Source organism: Dama dama, chromosome 1 (genome assembly GCF_033118175.1).
Source record: "Dama dama isolate Ldn47 chromosome 1, ASM3311817v1, whole genome shotgun sequence".
NCBI classification, from domain to species: domain Eukaryota; kingdom Metazoa; phylum Chordata; class Mammalia; order Artiodactyla; family Cervidae; genus Dama; species Dama dama.
The window spans coordinates 73,382,501-73,403,748 of NC_083681.1; the positions used below are offsets into that span (position 1 = coordinate 73,382,501).

Sequence of the window (21,248 nt, forward strand, 5' to 3'; positions counted from 1 at the left end):
CAGACATACACACACAGACACACACACACAGAGACACACACACACACACACACACAGTCTTCTGTTTTTTTTCTGAACTATTTGAGACATAGCTCCAGGTATCGGGCTTCGTGGCCGTGCAGCGTCTGTCACCATTATCCAGCTCTGCGGTTGTACTGTGAAAGCATTCGTAGACAGCACGTGAAAGAGCAAGTGTCTCTGGGTTCCAATAAAACTTAATTTATAAACACTGATGTGAATTTTGTATAATTTCAAATGAAATTTGAATTTATGTAAGTTCTGAAAATCATACAAATGAAATTATATGGAAAAAGTTTCAGTTATGAAGAAGCCCAGGCAGAACCATGCTTAACTCACAGGCGGTGAGAACAGGGCAGGGGCTGGCTTTGACCTACCAGCAGTAGCTTGTTGACCCCTGTCCTATGTAGTCAGAGTATAATTACTGTACTCAGGATACAGTGCTGTCTCAACTATAGTCCTTATTCAGATTTTCCCAATTGCCCTGAGTAATGGCCTTGATAGTCTTCCTGCCATTCAGGACCCACGCAAGCATCACACATTGCATTTACTTGTCACGTCTCGTTAGTCTCCTTTATTCTAGGACAGTTTCCCAGAATTGCATTTCTCGGTCACAATATTGCTACTTTGGAAGAGTTCAGGACAGTTCTTTGCAGACCCTTCCACAGTTTAGATTTGCCTGATTGTTTCCTCACGATGGATTCAGGTTATAGATTTTTGGCACTGGTTATGTTGTGTCTTTCTCACGGCAGATAGCGAGAGCCTGTGATGTCCGTTTGTCTTCTGTTTAACTCAGTGCTTAGCAGCTATTGATGATTCTTGCCTGTATCAATTATTTTTCATGGCTTAAAAGGATTTTTAATCATTCCTTCTACACTTATGACTGAATATTCTTCTGTTTAAAAGAAGTATTCAACTTTCTCCCCCACCCCATCCCTTAAGGTTATTTTTACTACCGGTATGGACTCATGGATATTTTTTTCTTCATTGTGCTATAGTCCATTCCTCTCATTATGCATTTTGAGCTTTAAATTGCCCTAGAGTTGGCCAGCAAGAACCCATTCAGACTGGCTTCTTGTCCTTTTTTTTAGTACTTCTTTACTTTCTCGTGCAAAGTTTTGTGGTTTTTTCTTTCTTTCTTTTTTTTTTTTTTTTTTGCCCTACCACAGGGCATGCAGGATCTTTAGTTCCCCAACCGGGAATTGAACTGGTGCCCCCTGCAGCGGAAGCACAGCATTATAACCATGGGACTGCCAGGGAGATCCCAAAGAAGATGTTCTAGTCATCTCCCTTAGGAGCTCTAATGTATTTTTGCGAGAGATGGTATTTGGAGATCAAGTCTCTGGGCGCTGGCTATGCACAGTGCTCCTGGGGCGTCCTTGCTTCTAAGCCTGAACTAGGTTTTCAGAGATGAGTTGAAGTGAGTGGAGAATAGAGTCAGGAACCGAGGGAACACGGAATCTCGAGCAGTGGGCATGGCATGTACAAAGGTCCGAGGGCACGTGTGTAATGTGAGGTGGGGGAATGGTGGTGATAGGGCACACAGTACCCTGTAATAGGGTGATAGAGGTACAAGGTGTGCTGGGAGAGAAAAGTGGAAGATGATGCTAGAAAAAAGTTGCTTTTCTCATGTTCTAAGATGTTATGGATCTTAAAACACTATTGAATGACAATGTCAGCTTTTCCAGGAATGAAAATGTGGACCTCAATCCTAAGGTTCCTCTTAATGTCAGAAGCAGTAAATGGCTTGACTTGTATAACTTTTGTAAATGCTGGTAGTTTTGTTATTAAATCATGAGCCAAACCAAAGATATCCCCACTCCCCACAAAAAAGTATAATACTCTAGTTAACTAGTTTTGGCTGGAGCTCCAGTCTATAATTCTTAAAATCTACAATATGGAACAAAAATAAAACATGAAAAAATATTCTGACTTTTCAATATAAACCAACTGCTAACTTGACCTTCAACTTTCCTTGCCTCCTCCGCATTTCTACTGCAATTGTTTCTCACTTGTATTATATTGAGGCCGCTCTTTAAAAGAAATATATGTACATATGTATATTACTATATATATTCCTGTAGTTACCAAACTCTATATTACATACCCAGCACTAATTTATGTTGACCACCTTCATCGATTTTTAACAAACCCCCACCCTCTGCCTCTGGCAACCATCAATCTATTTACTGTATCTATGAGTTCAGGGTTTGTTTGTTTTTTGTTTTAGATTTCACATGTAAGTGAGATCATATAATATTGTCTTGATCTCACTTGTTTGTCTTAGCACAATGCCCTCAAGGCTTATCCATGCTATTGCGAATGGCAGGATTTCCTCTTTTTTATGGCTGAAAAATATTCCCTTGTATATCTATCCACATATCCTTTATCCATTCATCCGTTGGTGGGCATTTAGTTTGTTTTCATTTCTTGGCTGTTATAAATAATGCTGCAGTGAATTTGGGGGTGCAAATACCTTTTTGTGTTAAGTTTCCTATGGTTAAATACCCAGAAGTGAAATTAGTGGATCATATGGCAGTTCTATTTTTAAGGAGCTTCCATACTGGTTTCCATAGTGGGTGCACCAATTTACATTCCCGAAACAGTGCTCAAAGCTTCCTTTTTGTCCACATCCTCGTCAACACTTGGTATTTCTTGTCTTTTTGATGAAAACCATTCTGACAAGTATGAAGTGATAGCTCATTGTGGTTTTAATTTGCATTTCCATGACTGGTGCTGTTGAACATTTTTTCAAGTATGTGTTGGTCAGGTGTCTGACTTTTATCGTTTCAGTTCAGTTGCTCAGTCATGTCCGACTCTGTGTTTATCATTATGGAGTCCCAATTATTTATGATTACATTAATTTAACTCTAAAGTTACTTTAAAAGGTTTAAACATAGAAGCTAAATAAACACATTTCTTACAGCTTTTAAACAACGATTAAACCAAGACAAACTTACGAATATAAAATGAACAGAACTACACCAAGCATAGTAATCCAAATGAACAAAATCGGTGTCCTGTGTTGGATCAGGCGTTACTGAAACTAAATCGCTGTTTATCGGGTGAATACAGTAGTGACGACGTAGACACAGATTCTTCTGAACGTGGCATGCCTCTCTGCTTTGGTGTGCCATGTGACACTTATTTTCTTTGTTTGTTTGTCTCTGTTTAAAACACTGGGAGATCTTTTGTTAATACAACTGCCACAGTGTTTCTTAGCCTTTGCCAGAATGCATTATTTACATATTAAAGTTTGTTCTTTTTTCATTAGCTCATGGCGAGTAGTAATAATTGTACAGTCATTCAGCTGTTACAGTGTAAAAAGCTACCTCCAAATGCAGTGCAATAGAATGAAGGTCTGTAAATGTTTGTGTAAATGGCCAGATAGTAAGTCTTTTAGGCTTTGTGGCCCATACAGTGTCTGTCACACTGTTATCCATCACAGTGTGAGAGCAGCCAGAGGTGTGTGTATTCTAAGACTTTGTTTATGGAGGCTGAAATTTGAATTCCATGTAATTTTCACATGATAAAATAGTCTTCCTTTGAGTTATTTTCAACCATCTAGAAATGTACAAACCATTCTCAGATGGTGGGCTGTACAGAACAGGTGGTGGGCTGGATTTATCCTGCAGGCCCCGGCGTAGAGAACAGCAATCATTTATCCTTGCTTGGGTATCTGCCGGTTGGTTGTAGCTCCTCACTGATTCTGCTCTGGCTGCCGGTTGCCTGTGGTTGGGCTGGTTTAGCTGGGCTCCGCTGTGCTGCTCAGCCTCCAGGTGCAGGGGTAACTTGGCTCCTCACTGAGGGCCAGGTCTGCTGGCCCAAGTGTGTCTGTTCTGGGCCCAGACTGAAGAGGCTGGGGCTCCCTGGGGAAGCTCTTCGGTGGAGGCAGAGGCCCTGGAGGCAGGGCCTCACAAGCCCATGTCAAGCCCGTGTTTGCATCATGCTTGTTACCACCCATTGCCCAAACGAGTTAGATGACTGAACCCAAAGTCAAGGAGTAAAGAATTAGAGGCCACCTGTAAGACAGAGTGTAACACAGAGTCTCATGGCCAGGGTGATAGGGAAGGGCGAGAGCTGGACCAATTCAGTCTCCCACAGGTGCCAGCTTGGAGAAGGAAATGGCAACCCACTCCAGTGTTCTTGCCTGGAGAATCCCAGGGACGGGGGAGCCTGGTGGGCTGCCGTCTATGGGGTCGCACAGAGTCGGACACGACGGAAGCGACTTAGCAGCAGCAGCGGCAGTGCCACCTCAGTCACAAGCCCAGAGCTGCTGCTGTTCACTTGCTCAGGCGTGTCCCACTCCTCGCGACCCCATGGACTGACTGCAGCCCTCCAGGCTCCTCTGTCCATGGGATTCTCCAGGCAAGGATACTGGAGTGGGTAGCCATTCCCTTCTCCAGGGGATCGTCCCGACCCAGGGATCGAACTCACATCTCCTGCGTTGCAGGTGGATTCTTTACTGTCTGAGCTACAAGGGAAGCCTGTGTCTGTTGGCTCAGGCGTGTCCCACTCTTCGCAAACCCATGGGCTGACTGCAGCCCACCAGGCTCCTCTGTCCATCGGATTTCCCAGGCCAGACTACTGGAATGGGTTGCCATTTCCTTCTCCAGGGGCTCTTCCTGACCCAGGGATCGAACCTTCATCTCCTGCATTGACAGGCAGATTCTTTACCACTGACCTCCTGGGAAGCTTTCAGATCTGTAGCGTGATGTATACAGTTTATTTGCAGCTAATTTCTCTCTGGCGACATGCCCATTCTTTTAAAAAACATAAAATGATTTATTTATTTTTGGTTGCACTGGGTCTTTGTTGTTGTGTGTGGGCTTTCTCTAGTTGGGGAGAGCGGGGGCTACTCTCCAGTTGAGGTGTGTGAGCTTCCCATTGTGGTGGTTTCTCTTGTTGCAGAGCACGGTCTCTAGGTTGCATGGGCTTCAGTAGTTGCAGCTCGAAGGCTCTAGAGAGCAGGCTCGGTAATTGTAGTGCAGAAGCTTAATTGCTACAAGGCATGTGGAATCCACGAGGACCAGGGATCGAACCCCTGTCCCCTGCATTGGCAGGCAGGCTGCCATCCTTTGTACCACCAGGGAAGTCCGACACGCCCATTCTTATTTGCATTTTTGCTGCCCCTGAGGTGGGCAGATTCTTCTGACTCTCTCCTCAACCCTTGTCCTGAGACCCTCATGTCAGGCATAATGAGGAGACAGGATTAAGGCCAGTCTCCTCACACTGGTCCTCACGTCCTGGCCCAAGGACTCATTTCACCAGTTTCTCCAACAGCCAGATTTATTACCGAGGGGAGTGAGGCCGAGTGTGTGCAGGGTAGGGGGTGGTTGTTTCTGTGGCTGGATCCAAGGCCAGTTCCCTTACCAGGCAGAGCAGAGAGACTTGGAAAGGGAAGAGGTGTCTGCATTGGTGGCAGGGCTCTGGAATTTCTTTCCTCCTACTTGAGGAAAGTGTGCCTTTGGGCTAGTCACCGTTCTCTTTGGGCTCTATTTCTCTGATCCATCAAATGGAAACCCCCAGTCTAAAGGAACATCCCCCATGAATTGTGAGTGTCCATGCTTGTTGCCTGCCTGGTGCAGAGCAGGTGAGGGGCACGTTGCAGCCTGATTATCTCCAGTTAGCTTCATGCGGGTCTCAGGACTGACTGGGGGTGATGTGTGAGATTATAGATGTGGAATTTGCAATTGTATGTAAGCATACCTCATTTCCCAGGTCCCCAGGGCCTTTTTGAAATTTGATAATTAGAATAATGAAAGGCAATATATAAAGTTTTTTCTCAGAACTGGCAGGGATTGATGCCAGGGACCTCCATGGATACCCAAATCCATGGATGCTCAAGTCCTTTATATAAAATGGTGCAATGTTTGCAAATGACCTACACTTATCTTCCTGTATACTTTAAACAGTGTATTTATTTATTTGGCTGTGCCAGGTCTTTTGTGGCATGTGGGAATCTCTTTAGTTGCAACATGTGGGTTCTAGTTCCCTGACCAGGGATCGAATCAGGTACATAGATAGGGCCAACTGTACTAATTCCATTGTCAGTTAAATGGTGGTGGGGAGGTGTGGAGATGGGTTAGATCGTGGTTCTTGAGCCTCCTTAGTCACCGAGGAGGTTATTCTCCTATACCAATATTCATAAAATGTTGTACACATTTTAGGGAATTCATTGATACCAAGTTAGGAACCCATGGCTTGAATAATCTCAGAGGCCCCTTTAAAAGTTCTTCATTCTGTGTTTCTGGGCATAGCAGAGGTCAGAGTTCAAGTTCACGTCTAGGTTAACCTCTTTGCATGTTGCTAAGTCACTTCAGTCATGTCCAACTCTTTGAGACCCTGTGGACTGTAGCTTGCCAGGCTGCTCTGTCCTTGGGATTCTTCAGGCAAGAATACTGGAGTGGGTTGCCGTGTCCTCCTCCAGATCTTTGCGACCCAGGGACTGAACCTGCATCTCCTGTGGCTCCTGCATTGGCAGGCAGGTCTCTTCCCAGGTTCCCAGGCCACCTGGGAAGGTCACCATCTTTATCTCTCTGCATTTCAGTTGGCCAGCCTGGGAAGTGACTGGAGGCAAAGGTGATGCTGTCAACCTCCTGGGCCTCTGGGAGGAGCATCTGTGTGAAAGAGCTTTGTCCACTGTCAATAGGTTCACAAATCATTTTTGTAACTGCTTTGCCCTGAGAGGAGCTGCAGAGCTGAAAATCAGAATTCTTTATGGAACTGATGGGTTCCTGGAAAGTTGCAAGCAAATCAGGATTTTAAAAATCCAATCTCTGCAGCATCTGGTTATGGCATCATTTAGAGGAACCCAGCAGTGAATCGTCGATGGTGGCAGACGTTCTGCGGCAAAACAGATTGTTCCTCCCTATTAAACCGCCCATCTTTCCATAGCAGATTTGCTCAAACCAGCAGCAAAGCCGGGAGTTCAGAGAGGACCCCAGGACGTTCCTGATTGATTCTCATGAGGTCATCGGGGAAGCCTGGGCTGACATCTGTCACTCTGCCGAGTGCTTAAGAGCATGGGCTGTACCTACAGAGTCTGAACTCCAGCTGCCCCACACGTTTCCTTTGTGGCCTCAGGCAAGCTGCCTACTGGCTCTGAACCTCAGTTTCCTAGCCTGTAAAATGGGAATAATAGTTGTAGTTACCTTCATTGAGTTGAGAGAATTCATGAAACAGAGTACCAGAGTACTTGGCACAGTGAAGTTGCTCCATCAATGGCAGTGGGTAAAGTCTTAAGGCTGATGTCTTTGTTATTACCGTAAACAGAAATAGCATTCTAATCTATGTGGACCCATGCCTGTCCCAGGGAGGCAAACCTCATGTTTTTTATATTATTTTCTGAGGCTATGCCCACATAGAATCTTAAAATTCTTAAACAGAATTGTATAGGTCATTTAGGACAGACTTCCACTCAGTGGGAAAATTCTTTCTTCGGCTCCCCTGATAGTGGGTTGTCCTGCTACTGCTTAAATACCCCCAGTGACAAGAAACTCACCTCCTCACAAGGCTGCTTGTTCTATTACAAGACTATTCTGCATGTTAGAACATGTATGTTAGGACTGTTCTGCATGCATATTCCTCATGCTGAGTTCAGGTCCTCCATCCCTCAAGTGGTCCTGGTTTTGCCTGCCCTCCCCTACATGAGGGTCCTTCCCACATTTGATGATGTGTCTGCTTTCTCTAGCCTCTTCTTCTCCAGGCTAAGGGACCCTCTTCCAATGCTGGTCGCCCTTCTTTGGTCAGACCCAGGGTGTCAGAGTCCTTCTCACGTCACAGTGTTCAGAGCCTGGGCTGGTCTAAGAAGTGCTGAGTTCAGAGTGGCCAAGGAGTCGACCTTGAGGGATAAGGCAAGGGAGGATGCTGGGAACCAGTCTTTTGAGGCCTGGTCCTGAGCATCTGGCCCTGGCTGGCCCTTCCTGGACCATCTCTGTCCCAGGACTTGAGGTCTACAGCCTGCTCTCTACTTGGATGATGGGGGCTCATCAGTAGCATGTGATGTGCTCTGAACACCCTCTGTGATCCCACTCACCCCCTGCTTCCTCCACTAGAACTCCCTCACCCTCTTCTTCTCCAAGACTTCAGCTTAGATTCCACACCTCCCAAGAAAGTCCTCGATGACCACCAGTTTCAGGGCTCCGGCTCTGTGCTCCCATGTTCCGCAGAATTCCCCACCATAGTTCTGACCGCAGGACCACATAGTGGCCTCTCTTGCATGTCTGCTTGACTGTGAGTTTTGTGCAAAGACATTGTCTTCCCAGATCACCATTTTATCCCCAGAGCCTGTCTGTATAGCTGCTCCCTCGGTGATACTTGTTGAATGAATAAATGCTTGATTGGAGAAAAGCCTGACTGATGGGAAAAATAAGCCAAGAAACATCCCTCAGCAAACCTGGGATCTGAACCCAGCAGCAGAGATCTTAGGGAGCTCCAGGGTACCTCACAGCTCCCACCCAGGCCTCTCAGCCCAGCTGAGGCTGCAAAAAGTCTGATTACAACTGCATGTTGTAATACACATAGCTATACAACAATAATACATATAGTTTTACAACTATATGTTGTAATACTTGGAGTTTTACGCAAACCTCCCACCACCCAGAATGAATCATAACTAACCTTTGGTCCCCTTAATAAACATAATTGTGACTGTTTATGGAGTGCCTTCCACATCAATCGTTACGGCAGGGCGGCAAGGTTGCTTTCCCCATTTTACAGATGAGGATGCTGAAGCCTGGCCAGTGAAGGCACCTGCTCAAGGCCAGTTAGCTTGTCAGTGGTGATGCTGAAGCTCCAGCCGATGCCTCAGGCTCCACAACTCTCACTAACCACTGGGTGTTCTTGCAGCTGGCTTCGGGACCTACAGAAGCTTCTGTTTTCCCCCTTGGAGAGAAAGGAGTAATCAGAAAATGCTAGTGAAGGATGATTAATATTATGATAAAGTACAGGGTTCCATGAGATTCCTGGGGAAGGTCCCTGAAGACTGGGGTGTCATCTGGGGAGATTGGCAGGGGAGGGGAGGCCTGACCTGCATGTTTTCTCTTTCTGTCCATGAATTTTAAACCGTGGAGACAGTGAAATCTCATAAATAGACAAAGCCAAAGCTTGATCCTCCTTCCCTCTATCCTCCCCTCTAGAGGTAACCAGATATGAGAGTTTGAAGTGTATCTCCCAGACTTTCTGTGCATAGGGAGACACACAGAGAGATGTGCTGGTAACTAGTTAACAACCTGCTGGCAATGGTTGTGGTGGGGAATACACGTGCCAGTTTCCTTGGTGTCAAGGCTCCCACCATGTCTGGTTTTAGGCCGCCAACATGAGGCACTAAATGAGCAGATGGGAAGAGCTGTGTCATGACAGTAAATCTATAGTATTCCTACTCTACAGATGCCAGCATCCTCAAGAATATCAACATCATAAAATATAGTAAAATAATCAGGAAGCTTTGGGTATGTTTTACCTTTTTAAAAATAGAATGTACTGAATTGCAAGTTCATATAATTTATATTTTTAATAATGACCGTGTTTCACAGCTGGTTCATGAGACTGGAAAATTTCAGAGTCAGTTCTCGTTAAGCAGGACAAGCCAGTTCTAGCCACTCTTTTCCTTTTCACTCAAGTATGAACCCTATGTAATTTTTTTTCCTTTAGCTTGCTTGTCATTTAAAAGGCTCCTCATCGGATCATTCGTTCCACCAGGACTCTACCGCATGCCAGGCCCTGTGTTAGGAACCAGAGCCAGGCCACCATCATGAGCAGATAGTCATGCGCTTGGTCTTCATGAGCTTTGCTGTTATGAAGGAGGCAGTCAGTTACCACACTGACAGGTAGACAGACCCTACAGTTAGGTCTCTCAAAGGAGGCAGCAGGATGATGTTTAGAGAGAATGCTGAGAGGGGCAGGTGTGTGGAGGTCAGGGTGTGGAAGGGGAGAACCTCCTCGAGGTTCAGATCAGGAAAAGCTTCTTCCGAGGGGCGGACAGAAACCAAGACCCAAAAGGTAAGATGGGACCAGCCATACAAAACGTGGTGGGAAAGAGTTGCCTTAGGATAACACATTCACTTGGGTGCCATTTCTGTAAACTTTACAGGCATGTATAGCAATTCTGCGTGTTGTTTTTTAGAAAAAGTCATGGAACAGTAAAAATCAAGAAGGCTCCCTTCCAGCTTCAGGATGGTGGTTACGCTTGGAAAGAGGGTGGGAAAGAGAGTGAGTTGGAGGCAGAGATGCTCTTCAATGACATCTGTGTATTTTCCTGATGCTAGGGGAGACAGAGGTCTGGGAGAGAATTGGCTGGTGGTCATTTTTGCTGGCTCTTGCTGATGGATACAGAGTGATCAGTTGCATTGCTCTTTATAATATTTCAATGCCTGAACTACTTTATGATCATTATTTTTTTAAAAGTGGCTGCAGAAGAGTGAATGGGGGAAAGAGGGGCCTGAGAGAGTTGGGAGGTAGGCAGGGACCAGGTTGTAAAGCCTTGCAGATGATGACCTTAAGTATGAATTTTGCTTTAAGTACAGTGAATGCCTTCTTGAGCTGGTGGGTGGCATGTTCTAAAGTTTACATTAATACATTTCTCTGGCTGCTATGAGGAGAATCAGTGGAGAGTTAAGAATGGCACTGGGAGGTTAGTTGGGATCTCTTGTAGTTGTCTTGAGGAGAGCTGATGATGGCTGGAAGCAGTGGAGACAGGAGCAGTTTTGAAATCAGGTTTGGATGACATGCTGAGGGATTAGATATGGGGGATCAAGAGATGGAGGCATGACCCCTTTGTTCACAGTACCACTGTTTATAATAGCCAGGCCGCGGAAGCAATCTAAATGTCCACTGAGAGATGAAGAAGTAAAGTAAAGTAAATATGTACGTAGTGCATACATATTGATACAATGGAATATTACTCAGCCATAAAAAGAATGAAGTAATGCTATTTGCAGAAACATGGATGGATCTAGAGATTATCATACTAAGTGAAGTAAGTCAGAAAGAGAAATACAAATACCATATGATATCACTTATACGTGGAAACTAAAATATGACACAAACAAACATATCTACGAAATAAAAACAGGCTCATGGAGAACAGGCTTGTGATGCCAAGGAGAAGGGCATGGAGGAGGGAAGGACTGGGAGTTTTGGATTAGCAGATGCAAGCTGTTATATACAGGATGGATAAGCAACAAGGTCCTACTGTATATGGCACAGAGGACTATACTCAATATCCTGTGATAGACCATAATAGAAAAGAATATGAAAACAGATATATATATATATATCTGTGTGTGTATATATATGATGCTCTGCTGTGCAGAAGAAATTACATACAACATTGCAAGTCAACTGTACTTCAATACATTAAAAAAAAATTAAGGAGGCATGAAGGATGACTTTTTTTAGCGGCTTTGTGGAGATATAGTTCACATACTATACACTTCATTCATTTTAAGTGTACAGTTCACTGGGGTTTGGTGGGGATGGCTTTCTTTCTGAAATCTGAGTGGATGGTGGCTTCAAATACTGTGAGGGAGAAAAAGAGAGGAATAGGCTTGGGGGTGGGGCCTGAGGTGATTTTGAACTGCCGGTAAGACAGCATGTCGTGTGGGAATTAGATATTCATGCCTGGGGCTTGGGATGAAAATCTGTGAGTAGTGAACAAATTGAGAATGTGGGAATAGATGTAAATATCCAAAGAGAGAGTATAGTTAAAGAAGGCGTGTGTGGAGGAGGCAGTGGGGCTTCCAATCCAGGTGGACGGAGAGTTCATGCTTTGAGCCGCCTACCCCCAAATAAAAGGAAGGAGAAGAAAAGAGAGGGAGAAAGAAGCATAAAGTGACTGCAGAGCTGAAAACAAAGGCCCACAGAGCCCTCATCTAGTACAGGCACAGACAGCCATCAGCTTTAGCTCCTGTGGGCCACTATAAAATAGAAATGTCTTGTGTGAGGTAGAGACGGGAGCCAGGTTGACTGCTTAAAATGACAAAAAGCAAGTAATAGGCAGACAGATTCCTATTCAAGATGAGCCTCTGGACCAAACCTCCGAAACTAATGAAGAAAATTAATGTTACAAAGAGAGCCTTCAAAAACAATGACAGTTGAATTCACTCTAATTAAAATAAAAATAGTATTTTTTTTAAAATGAATTTAAAACAACTGTTTAGGGTCTGTCAGGAATAGGTTTGACTGTGAGATTCAAAATAATAGTGGCTTACGCAAAACAGAAATTGTGTTCTTCTATGAATAAATTCTGAGCTTGTATTAAGTCCTCAGGAACCTAGCTTGATCCAGCTAATCACTGTCTCAATGCTTGGATTATATCCTCATAGTTCAAAGTGAGAGCTAGAGCTCCAGCCATTACATCTGCATTCAAGGCCACAGGATGGTAGAAGGGTATACATCAGCTGTCTTTTAAAGAAGTTTTCAGGAAGATGACGCATGATACTTCCATCTCCACTCTATTGGCCAGAACTTGGTCAGAGGAGAAGTCAAGAAATGTATTGTTATTACAGATAGCTAGGTACTCAGTTATAATCCAGGGGTTCTGTTACTATGGATGAAAGGGATAATATATCATTAACACTCACAGCTTTGGGATCTTCAAAGAAAGAGTAAGAATAACATCCATTAAGAAGAATAAGACTGGTGTTTTTTGTTTGAATTTAAAACCTCTCTCTTAGAAAGATGGTGTTAAGAGAGTGAATAAACAAGCCACAGACTAGGAGAAAGTATTTGTAAGTCATATTCTGATAAAGGAATTATATCTAAAATGCATTTAAAAAAAAAAACTCTCATGCACGGGTGCTAAGTTGCTTATTGTGTCTGACTCTTTGTGACTCTGGACCACCAGGCTCCTCTGTCCATGGGATTCTCTAGGCAAGAATAGTGGAGTGGGTTGCCATGCTTTCCTCCAGGGAATCTTCCCAACCCAGAGATCCAATCCACGTGTCTTATGTGTCCTGCATTGGCAGGTGTGTTCTTTAACACTATCACCACCTGGGAAGTCCATTTAAAACTCTCAGAACTCAACAGTAAGAAAAAAACAATAAAAATGGGCAAAAGATTTGAATAGACACTTCACCAAAGAAGATATGCAGCTGACAGATGAGTGCACAAAAAGATGCTCAAGTGTCATTAGTCATCAGAAAAATGCAAATTAAAACCACAATGAATACTGCTTCATACCTGTCTAAATGGCTAAACAAACAAGCCAGTTCATCCAAGTATTGGCAAGGATCTGATCAACTGGAAATCCCACATATGACTGATGGAAAGTAAAATGGTGCAACCATTTTGGAAAACAGTTTAGCAGTTTCTTAAAACTTAAGTATATTCTTACCATGTGTCCCAGCAATTCCACTTCTAAGTATTTGCCCAAGAGAAATAAGCGTATGTATTTATACAAACACAGGTGTAGAGAACGGACTTGTGGACAGTGGGGAAGGGGAGAGAGGGACGAACTGGGAAATTAGAGTTGACATACACACAATACCATGTAAATAGCTGGCTAGTGCAAGGCTGCCGTATAGCATGGGCAGTGCATCTCGGGTCTCTGTCATGGCCTGGAGGGGTGGATGGGGGATGGGAGGAAGGTGCAAGAGGGAGAGAATATACGCATACATATAGCTGATTCACTTCATTGTGCAGCAGAAACTCACAGAATGTTGTAAAGCAATTATACTCCAATAAAAGAAAAAGATTTGCTAGTGATGTCTCTTAGCAGCGTTATTTGTAATAGCCAAAACTAGCCACAACCCAAATGTCCAGCAATAGAGACTAAAAAAATAGTGACACGTCCAAGCAATGGAATACTACTCACCAACACAAAGAAATGAACTCGGATACACACACCAGTAGGAATGAATCTCAAAATAATTGTGCTGAGTGAAAGAAGGGCAGACATGCCTTCCATTTGATTCTATTTGTATAAAGTTATGGAACATGCAAAGTAATTTGTAGTGACAGAAAGCAGCTCCCTGGTTGCCTGTGGAACTGAGAATGGGAGATATGGAGAGAGGCAAGAGCAAGAGATCACAGAGGCCATAAAGTAGTTCTTAGGGGTGATGGATATGTTTATTATCTTGACTGTGAAATATACATTTGTCAAAATTTATCACGTGGCACATTATATGTTAATTGTATTTCAATAAAGCTGTTAGAAAAAGAAAGGAGCACAGCATTATGAAACAAAAAGAGGCAGAATAAGAAAAGATGAGAGTGAAAAAGACCCAATTGAAATTTCTGGGAATGAAAAATATTAATTGCATTAAAAGTCTTTTAAAAAGGAAGGAAAGGAAGGAAAAAACGTCAATAGTCATAAACTCTGGAATGAACATGGTCAAAGAGTAAATGAGTGAATTAGAAGAGCATTCTAAGAAATTTTCTGAGAACATCACCCAGAAAGACATGGAGGGAAAACTATGAAAGAGTAGTTGTAAGACCTGGGTTCCAACCATATATGTTTAATGGAAATTCTGCAAGAAGAGACTAAAGAAAATGACTGAGAAGCTGTACTCAAAAGCATAATAGCTCAGAATTTTCCAGAGTTGAAAAGGAGGTATAAATCCTAATCAAGTAATATGCTTGACAAGCAATGAGAATTTTAAAAAGTAAATCTCCACTTTAAAACCACACAGTGAAACTGCAGAAAATCAAGCATAAAGAGGAAGTCTTAGAATTTACTGTAGACGGATTACCCACAAAAGAACAACATAGACTAATAGTAGGTTGCTTAAGAGCCTATGGGAGCGTTTTTGGCAGTCTTTCTTTTCTGAAAGAAAATAAACTTCATCTGTCTAGAATTCCATATCCAGCTGAACTGTGATTCAAAAATGATGATGAAATAAAGACAGTTTTATGGAAGATGAAGGAGTCCACCCTGAACCCTGATGTTCTTGAACGTTTAGAGACTGGGGAGAGGAGGGACCCGCTGGAATCATATATGCCGGGTCATCCGGTGTCAGCCTCTTATCTCCCGCAGAAATCGTAGACAGAGAGGAATGCCTGAATTCAACTGCTGTTGCAATGTGATGTTCTTGGCAATGCCACCTGTTGGCATGTGCTGGGTATGCCTTCAAGGCAGAGGAGGGAGATGGGATCCCTGCCCAGCTCCGGGTCAGTCCTGCAACAATGGGGGCTTACAGCGGGAGGCCACAGGGAGGGTTCTGGGTGGTGGCCTTGGGCCCTGGTCTGGGGAGGAGGCTGGGGACGCAAGAGCCCACCCCTCAAAGATGCCCATTTCGAGACTCTCTCTCTGTCTTCCAGATTGTGGACAAGAACAACCGCTACAAGTCCATAGATGGGTCAGATGAGACTAAAGCCAACTGGATGAGGTGAGTCCCGCTCTCTGCTGATTTCCCAGGAGCCTTGTCCAAACTCTGGAAAGGAGGCCAAGAGAGCACGTTGGCCCTTTAGGGTCTCCAGTGGTGGAAGTCCCTGAAGGCCCTGGGACGGCTCTTTGCAGAGACATGTCTAGCTCTGGGGGACCAACCCTCTGATTCCCCCAGGCTTCCCTCAGGGGGGCCTGGAGGAGGCCTGTGGCCAGACCAGGCTTTTACGGGGACACACACCCGTCAGTGTTTCTGGAGGCCCCAGGCCCCAGCCTGCTGGCATTCCCGCATGGAGGTGGGGGATGTCCCTGGACTGTGACACCTCTTGCAGGCAAACTCCGGCTGGATGGGGTGCAGGAAACATCACAGTGCAACTCCCAGCCATTGTTTAAAAGGCCCCCAGGGAAAAGGGCGCAGTCTCTAGCTCAGTTTTTGATTGCTAGAGTGATTTTGTCCATTGTTGGGGACAGAAGTTTGCACCAGAAGGATCCTTCACGGCCAGCCGGAGCAAGCAGGAGACTGGCCCAGGGTCACCCAGAGGCAGCTGTGCTGAGCTTTCCCTTGGGCGCTATGCTGCTGGCCTGTGTGGTGTGCCTGGGGGTTGGAGGGCAGCCCTGCCTGATGGGATCAGCGGGCAGAATGGGAGGTCAGTCTTGCCTCATTGCCTCCTTGGGGGCCTGTCTCTGGAATTCCGGAGCCGTGAAGGGGTTAGTAGCTGGGTGGGGAGCTGGACCCTGGAGGACTGGCCCCAAGGCAATACCGCACCACAGATCAGGCCCTCTGTCTGTGTTTGTGCAGTTCTCTGCCCCGTGGGGATGGGGGCTGGAGGGTCGAGGAGAGACGGTGCTTGGAGGGAGGGCAGCTAGGGCCTCCCTAAGGGGGAGTTTGCTGGATTTAAACCCTGAGACTTGCCAAGCAAATGCAGAGAAACTGGTTTGAGGTGGGGAGGCTGTGGTGAGTTGTCTGGTTCCCTTCCCCTGGGCCCCACTGCCCACGGGTCTCCCACCTGAGGCCGGCTGGTGGCCAGGCAGCTGTGGACACTCCAGGACACTTAAGGATTCTCCCTCTGATTTGTCGGAGCCGCTGTCCTCATTGCGATTGAACAGGTGCAGAAGCGGAAGGACTGAGGAATAGGCAGGCCATGGGGACCTGCCCCCTTTCACACAGTCAGGTCAGCTGTGCCCTGAAAGTGGCTCCAAGAATGTGGGTGGACACCTCTGGCTGCCCTCTTCTCCCCGATCACTGGGTGCAGGTCAGCTGAGCATGTGCAACTCAGCCCTTATTCCTGAGCACCTGCGGTGAGTCAGAGCCTGTACGGGCATCCTAGATGGATGGGCCCAGCCCTGCTCCCCTGGCCTTCCCAGGACTCACACCTTCTGCCGTGGAAACTTCTTTTTCTAATGAGGCTGTTCCGAGGAGGTGGGGATGTGATGTGCTGTGGGGGCTCAGATGAAAGCGAGGGTGGGGAGGGCCTTTGAACTGGGCCTTCAAGAGGGGCATTTGAGGGCACTTGTGAGCAAAGATTCAGAAGTGGGTAGTGGGGACCAGGTGTCCAGCAGGCAATCAGATGGGCTGCATGGCCCAGACCCCTGGCCTGTGGCCCTGGGCTGGCTCTAGGCAAGCAAAGGAGAGTATGTTTGAGTGTGGTCTGGGTCGGCCTTTTTGCACTGAAGCTTTGGCCAGGAGAGCTGATTCAGTTCCGCTCTTCCGTGTATCTCTGATCTTTCAATTTGGGGACAAGGCTTTGCCATCACTGCAGAGAAGGGGATTCATCACCTGTGCTAACTGAGTGGTCATCTGGCGCTCCCGCGATTCTGACTTCATTGGGCTGGGACTGAGCCCAGGGCGTCGGTAGTATGTAAAGCTCTCCAGAGTGATTCTGATGCGCTGCTGGGTTGAGAACCACTGCTCTGCTCTGATCTTCATGCTCCAGGGGTAAAGTGAGGCCCAGAGCAGAGCAGGGTCAAGATGATCCGGTCAGCGGCAGAGCAGGACTGGAACCCATCTCTGAGCGTCTAGGCCAGTGTTCTCTCTGTGCACAAGGGACCAGGCCAAGCCTGGCTTCCTGGGCCTCGTGTGGCTGGGTTCTGCTACTGCTGCCTTGCTGGCCTGGGGTCTGTCCTGTTCCTGCTCCAGGACCCATTCTGATCCAAGATGGTGCCAGGGTGGCCCACAGCTGGGGGGCCCTCGTCTCATTAGAGACTCAAGGGGTAGGCTGGGATGGGGTCTATGGTTTATTACCGGGGAGATAGCCCTCTGCTGGTTGCTGGGTTGAGGGGAAAGCGAATTGACCCTTGGACCCTCTTCTTCCCCCTTAATGTACGGCTTCCATTGGTACAGCTCCTTCTAATCTGAGGACACGTTCACTAGCTTAGGGGGTCGCAGAGGATCGGATGGAGTTGGTTAATTTTCTCAAAACCTAAGTTTAGGCCGGGAATAGAATGGGCACCCACTTGTTGAGTCTATGGCAGCCCCATGCTGGGCGCCCTGCCTTCATGAGATCGGTGGTCCACAGCCCTGCAGGGGCTCTTTTTGCCTCCTGGATGCAGCGTGTTGAGACAGTTTTGGTTGTCACAACTCTGCGGGCGAATGCTGCTGGTTTGAATGCTGATAAATATCCTACATTGTCCAGAATGCCCTCTCCCCCACCAACAAAGAATTTCTGATCCTAAATGCCAGTAGTGGTGAGATTAAGAAGCCCTGGACAGACTCCTCCTGGCAGCCCTTCGAGGTGTCACCAGGGGGAGGGGGGAAATGAGGTTTGCATAGGAGACTCAGCTTCTAATCCAAAGTCTGTCAGAGCAAGGCCCAGGCCCCGGCCACTGTCTTGGCTGGGTGAAAAAGCCTCCGCCTTCTTCTTCTGCCACCCGGGCTGTGGTATTCTGGGTGGGTGGAGTGGGGAGACAAGGGCTGAAGGATCTTTGCGCCCCATCCCTTGCTGTGGCTTTGGCAGCAGCCAGAGGGGGTGAATTGGACTCCGGGTCTCCCATCATACTCTAGGATGCCTTCTGGGGCGGATCTTTGGGACCATGGGCATGAGATAAACGGTGGACAGAACCACACTGTGGGAAAGAATGAGTCACAGAGCCAGAGCAGGTGCCAAACCAGGGGGGTAAGGGCTGTGCTGTGCCAGTGGCCGAGGACCCTCTGTGCAGATGGAAGCCAAGGTCCTTCCTGGTCTCCATCAAAGTGGACCCTGTCTCCAGACGGATGCTCAGAGTCTCCTCATGTTCTACCCATGAGCTGCCAAAAAGGAGCTGATGCCAGCGCTGCAGTGGAGTGGTGGTCGGGGCAGGGGGGAGCCTGCCCACTCCTAAGGTGGGGACCTGGGATACTAGGACTGGAGGGTGGGGGGAGAGATCCACAGAGGGGCAGAACAAGCTTTCTGTGACCACGCCTTAATCATGGGCGTCCCCAGCAAGGCCACACCCCTCGGAAGCCCACTGTAAATGGTCTTCCTGTGGAAAGAACCTTCCTGCAAGCCCCTGGGCTCCGTAAGTCTGTGTGAACATCGCTGTGTTCAGGCTCTGGCCTCATCTTAACCCCAGTTTAAGGATCCTTTATGCCTGTTGAGGGCTTTAAAGCTCTTTACATTAGCGCGCCTGTCCCTCCTCGGTAACAAGCCCTGGTTCCAGGATGGGGAGAAGGGGGCCAGGGGAGGCTGCCGAGCTGCCCTGGCTCCTCGCAGCTAGTCAGAGGCCAGGCGGGACCCGAAACGGAAGGCGTCCGGCTCCGTCCGCGCTCCGGTCGCGTGCGCCGCGGCTCCTGCTGCCCGACTAGCGGCCGTGCGAGGGGGCCTGGCGCCAGGAGCAGGGTGTGGTGGTGGTGAGCGGCTCCTCGGCTGGGGGCCGGCACTTAGGAAGGAGGAGGCCCGCCGCCGTGACAGTCATTTACCCCATTGTGCTTTATGGGATATTCAACCCAAGGAACGTGGCGCCCCTGGCTGAGCGCAAGAGGAAGCCCAAGTTCTCCAAGGAGGAGCTGGACATTCTGGTCACCGAGGTGACCCACCACGAAGCGGTTCTCTTTGGGAGGGAGACCATGCGGCTGTCCCATGCCGACAGGGACAAGATTTGGGAAGGCATAGCTCGGAAAATCACCTCCGTCAGCCAGGTTCCGCGCTCCGTCAAGGACATTAAGCACAGATGGGATGACATGAAACGGAGGACCAAGGACAAGCTGGCCTTCATGCAGCAGTCCCTGTCGGGCCCCGGGGCCGGGGGCCGAGCCCCCGCCATCGTGCTCACTGCCCATGAGAGGGCCATCGAGTCGGCGCTGCTCACGGCCCGGTCCGGGCACGGCTTCCCCAGGGCGGAACTTGACGGCACGGACAGCCCTTCCACCAGCTGTGAGTACCGCCGGCCTGCCTCCCCTCCCCGCGCGCGCCCCTTGCCTGCTTCCCGCCCAGCCCTGGCAATGCCCCCCCCCCCCCCCGCCCCCCGCCCCCCGCCACCTGCCTTCTCTCTCTCTCTTTCCTGGTCCTCTCTGCCTCGCCTGGCCCTTCCATCCTTCCTCCCTTCTCCCACTTCATCCTCTCCCCGCCTCTTTCCCTCCCTCCATTCTAGAATATGTCCTGAACATGAGGCTGGGAGCTGGGAAGACAGAGTTGAGTGTAAAACCTCCCGCAGCCCTGCTCTTGGGAAGTTCTTTAGACTCGTGGGAATAAGCACCCTTTCATTAAACAGTTGCACGAGGAGATGCGTAAAGAAGGACCGGTAGATGAATACGGGAAGTCCTGAGAGCAGCTGCTGACTTGGTGGGCGTGCGACCTGCCTCCCCCAGGAGCTCAGAGCTGGACTGGCTGCTCTTGTGTTCTCCCCTTCCTGAAACTCAGACTAAGTTTTGAAGCAGGCACCCGCATTTTCCTGTTGGGTTCAGCCCTGCAGATTAGAGAGCAGCCGGTGGTGGTCTGAGAGCAGGAGTGGAGAGGCCTCCGCCCCCCGCCCCCGGGAGAGACAGTTGAATGGAGACGAAGGGTGGGGAAGAGTTAACCCGGCCGGTGTGCGTGGGGCGCAGCGCAGGGGAGGGGAGGAGGGCCTCGCAGGCAGAACAGCATGTACGAGGCCCCGCATCAGGAAGGCGCTTGGCACGTTCCAGGAACAGAGAGGAGCCAGGGAAGCCCCGTGCAGCAGGCGAGGGGGGAGGGGCGTCAGAGGAAGCCGGCCAAGTCCCGGGCCCCCGAAAGCTCAGGCCTGTCTGTGTGCCTGCTCCTAGGGTCTTTGTCTCTGTGATATTTCCGCGAGCCCTCTGCAGTGCCCTGCTGCCTTCTTTTCTCCGTGCCCTCTGCCTCTTTCTGCCTGCCCCAAGGCTTTCTCTAAGATCCCTCTCTCCGCGCTCTGGTTCCTCTCGCCATGGCCCCTCCACTCCTTCTTCTCCCTCAGCACGTATCTTGCTCTTTCCCCCTTCTGCTTCTTATAGCTCAGGATGAACGCTGATGCCAGGGTTGGGGGGTGTGGAATCTCCAGGCCTAGACGGGGCGGCCGTCCTTTGGGGCTGTAGTTCTCGGCACTCACCAGAAGGGGGAGCACTCGAGACCATCCCCTTTCAGCTCTGCTTCTGCACACATCTGCCCCCACCTGCGGTCCCAGCCGGAGGCCGTCCGGCTTCCCAGTAACCAGCAGGGCAGGAGGGCTCCAGGGGTGCCAGCCGGGCCAGCCCAGGGGAATATGGCTCACAGAGCCAGCCTTCCCTTCCCAGGCCCCCTACTGCAGAGAACATGTTAATTTCCTGTCTGGCCTCCGGGGGCTCCTGACAGGGGACCATTCAGAGTCAGCTATTAAGAACTAGGGATGAAGCAGGAGACCCTCCAGTCCGACTTTGGTGTTGTCCAGATGAAGCTAAGCTTCGTCTGAAACTGAGCTTCAGACACAGAGGTGGTCTCAGGACTAGATTCAGAATAAGGAT

The 21,248-nt window shown here is 48.2% G+C and overlaps 1 protein-coding gene across 4 annotated transcripts in view; it reads left to right on the forward strand.

Moving 5' to 3' along the window:
• PRDM11 (PR/SET domain 11) overlaps nt 1-21,248 on the forward strand; it is a 94,865-nt gene that overhangs the window by 49,077 nt on the left and 24,540 nt on the right. For 3 of the 4 annotated variants that reach the window (XM_061152273.1, XM_061152275.1, XM_061152274.1), the window contains exon 5: nt 15,280-15,347. In XM_061152273.1, the coding sequence (XP_061008256.1) occupies nt 15,280-15,347 (68 nt within the window). Of the gene's footprint in view, nt 1-15,279; nt 15,348-19,270; nt 19,693-21,248 lie in introns of all 4 variants that reach the window. The other variant, XM_061152277.1, reaches the window with a different exon arrangement.